General features: G+C 41.5%; 1 protein-coding gene across 2 annotated transcripts in view; it reads right to left on the bottom strand.

Moving 5' to 3' along the window:
- ZNF182 (zinc finger protein 182) overlaps positions 1 to 2484 on the bottom strand; it is a 23747-nt gene extending 21263 nt beyond the window's left edge. For both annotated transcript variants that reach the window (XM_006772126.2, XM_015569378.1), the window contains exons 1-2: positions 1975 to 2484; positions 1028 to 1077 (exon numbers count right to left, since the gene is read on the bottom strand). In XM_006772126.2, coding sequence (XP_006772189.1) covers positions 1028 to 1042 — 15 coding nt within the window. In that variant the 5' untranslated portion in view covers positions 1043 to 1077; positions 1975 to 2484. The remainder of the gene's footprint in view (positions 1 to 1027; positions 1078 to 1974) is intronic.
- Between the last annotated feature and the right edge of the window lie 442 nt (positions 2485 to 2926).

The following is a 2926-nucleotide window of genomic DNA, read 5'->3' as shown; positions in this document are numbered from 1 at the left end:
GCAGGTGATATATGTTTCTCTCTCATCGATGTTTCTAACTATCTCTCTCCCTTCCTCTCTGTAAAAAATCAATAAAATATATTTTGTAAAAAATAATAAAATAAAATGGAAAAAAATAAATAAAATTATATTTTTCAAGTGTACATCTCTATAATACATCATCTGTATATTGTATTGTGTGTTCATCACCCAAAGTCAAGTCTCCTTCCATCACCATTTATCACATCTTTACCCCCATCTACCTCCCCCATTCCTCTTCACCTCTGGTAATCACCATACTATTATCTGTGTCTATGAGTACTTTTTTTATTGTGGGGTTTTTTTGCTTAATCCCTTCACCTTTTTCACCCATCCTCGAATCTCCCTCCCCCTCTGACAGCTGTCAGTCTGTTCACTATATCCATGAGTCTGTTCCTATTTTGTTTGTTTAAAAAATAAATTCAAGGAAAAGGGAAAAGTTGGTGGACTATAGGTGTCTATAGGACTTTGTCTCTTAGCCAAATGAGAATCAAAATTCCAACTGAGAAAATTACTTTAGGAAAAATTTGAAAGACAAGCAGTTCCCTAAGATATTTCATTTCCAAATTGCATTTTGACATTAGGTCTCTATTCACTGAGGAATGGTATATCTGTAGGAACCAGGGATTGCGTTTTTCACCAGGCTATGGTAGAAGACAATTCCACCTTCCACAGGAAGACCCAGCAAAGAAACATCTTGAAAGGAAATTGAAGAACCTTTTCTTTCCTGAGGACTTGGTGTGCTCTCCCTATTATAAGCAAGGTGAGCCAGGTTATTGGTTGTATTTCCTTCCCTCTGGCTGCCAGAGGCTCAAAGAGAAATTTGCAACTCAGCAATAGTATCTGTGACACCCTAAGTCATCCACATGTCTACATGGGCCTTGCTGCTGCTGCTCATTGTCCCTGATCCTAATGCTTACTTACAAATAATTTCCTACTTTATGTCAGAGATTCCTACATAGCTCATCATATCTATGGTAAAACAGAGGAAAGAATAGACAGGTCTTACCTGTGCTTCCGCCATTTCCTGCTCTTCTTGGGAAAAGGCAGATGTGTGAGCTGGAAGAGTGGAGAAGTGTAGAGCATATGAGAGACTATACCAGGCTTCCAGTGCCCAGAATTACCTGCCTAGAAGTCCCCTCACACCAGCTAGACATGAGGCTGCTCTGTGGAAGTTTGGGCAACCATGTGGTTTTAACAACCACCTGTGTATTCTTGCCTCTTTTCCTTATATTAATATTTAACACAAAAGGTTTACTCTATGTATACTTATGCACTGACCCAGAAATTGTATTTCTAGGTATTTTCCTTAATGAAATAATATATCATAATTTCTCTGTAAGTACCTACATCTCAGCATTGACCTTAACAATGCCAAATTTAAACAATCCTATATGACCCATAATATGGAATTGATAAGGAAATACGAGATGAAATGCTATGTATCTATTAAAAATAATGTTGTATGGAACTGTACATTTATTATCTGTGTACTTTTTATTGAGGTAACATTGGTTAATTACATTATACAAGTTTCAGGTGTGCAACATAATTTGACAACTGTATATAATACATAGCGTTCACACATCTGTGTACTTTTCTGTACATATATCTAAATTAAGTTTTTTAAATGTTATAGAATAAATATTTAAGCTGAATCACAGTAAACTTCTAAATAAGAAAAAAGTAGGTTATAAAACTGCAAGAACCCATTTTAAAACTGTACATTAAATGTTTTAAAATGCATATTCCTGCAGGGTTGGAGTGGCTCAGTGATTGAGCATCGATCTATGAACCAGGAGGTCATGGTTTGATTCCCAGTCAGGGCACATGCCCAGGGTGCAGGTTTCGCAGACCCTGCAGCCTCAGGCCTCGTCCCACCCACGCCAAGCCCCAGGCTCTGAGCGGACCCTTAGGCAGGTGAGTCCTCTCAGGTGCCTTCTTCCTTCTCCTCACCTCACTGGGGCCGTCTTGCCCAGGAGCCAGAAGGAAGCCTTCGGGTGCAGTCACTTCAGCTGGAACACTGGCACCAGGCCCCTACCTCGGGGCTTGGGCAAGGGGCCACGAACAGAGGGAGAGACTGAGCACGCCTAAGGAGGGGCCTGAGGGGTGCTATGAGCCCCTAGCGCAGGTCACTGTGCTGGAAAATGTGTAAAAGTCAACGTTTAATAAGCCCCATTCAACCCTGACTAGCCCCATAACCTTGCCCACTATTGAGCCCAAAGACCCTCATTCACTGACCTCTCAGTCCTCTATCATTCACCCCCACAACCTCCTACATCAAAGACCCCCACAAACACCCCTTTACTCGTCCTCCAGAACTCCCCATCACTCAGCCCATCACCTCTATGCACTCGCCCCCTCAACCTCTGTCTTTCTCTCTCTCGACAACATTTCTCTGTTCGCTGCAGAGAACTAGACCCAAGCAACACTTCCGCTTCGGAACTAACTTGGGCTCCCCAGCCTACAGGGGCCCAGCCAGTGTGGTTCAATGGTAGAGCATCGATCTATGAACCAGGAGGTCATGGTTTGATTCCCAGTCAGGGCACATGCCCAGGGTGCAGGTTCAATCCCCAGTAGGGGGGCATGCAGGAGGCAGCTGATCAATGATTCTCTCATCATTGATGTTTCTGTCTCTGTCTCCCTCTCACTTTCTCTCTGAAATCAATAAAAATATTTATTTTAAATGCATACTCCTTATACACACTAAAAAATGCCTAAGAATGGGCATTTAAATGTAGGGGCATAAAATTAGTTCCTTTTAATTTTCTTTTCTATTTTCTAATTAATCTAGAAGTTAAATGTGCTACTTTAAAAAACATTAAATAAATAAATATGCTACTTATCTGTTTACCGCCAACTTTTTAAAACATTACCCCATGGCATTAGCCCCATCCCCCCGCCCCCT

This window comes from Myotis davidii, unplaced genomic scaffold (assembly GCF_000327345.1).
Source record: "Myotis davidii unplaced genomic scaffold, ASM32734v1 scaffold2786, whole genome shotgun sequence".
Classification (NCBI taxonomy): Eukaryota; Metazoa; Chordata; class Mammalia; order Chiroptera; family Vespertilionidae; genus Myotis; species Myotis davidii.
Note: the sequence above shows the minus strand (reverse complement) of the source record. Positions and strands in the feature narration are given on the sequence as shown.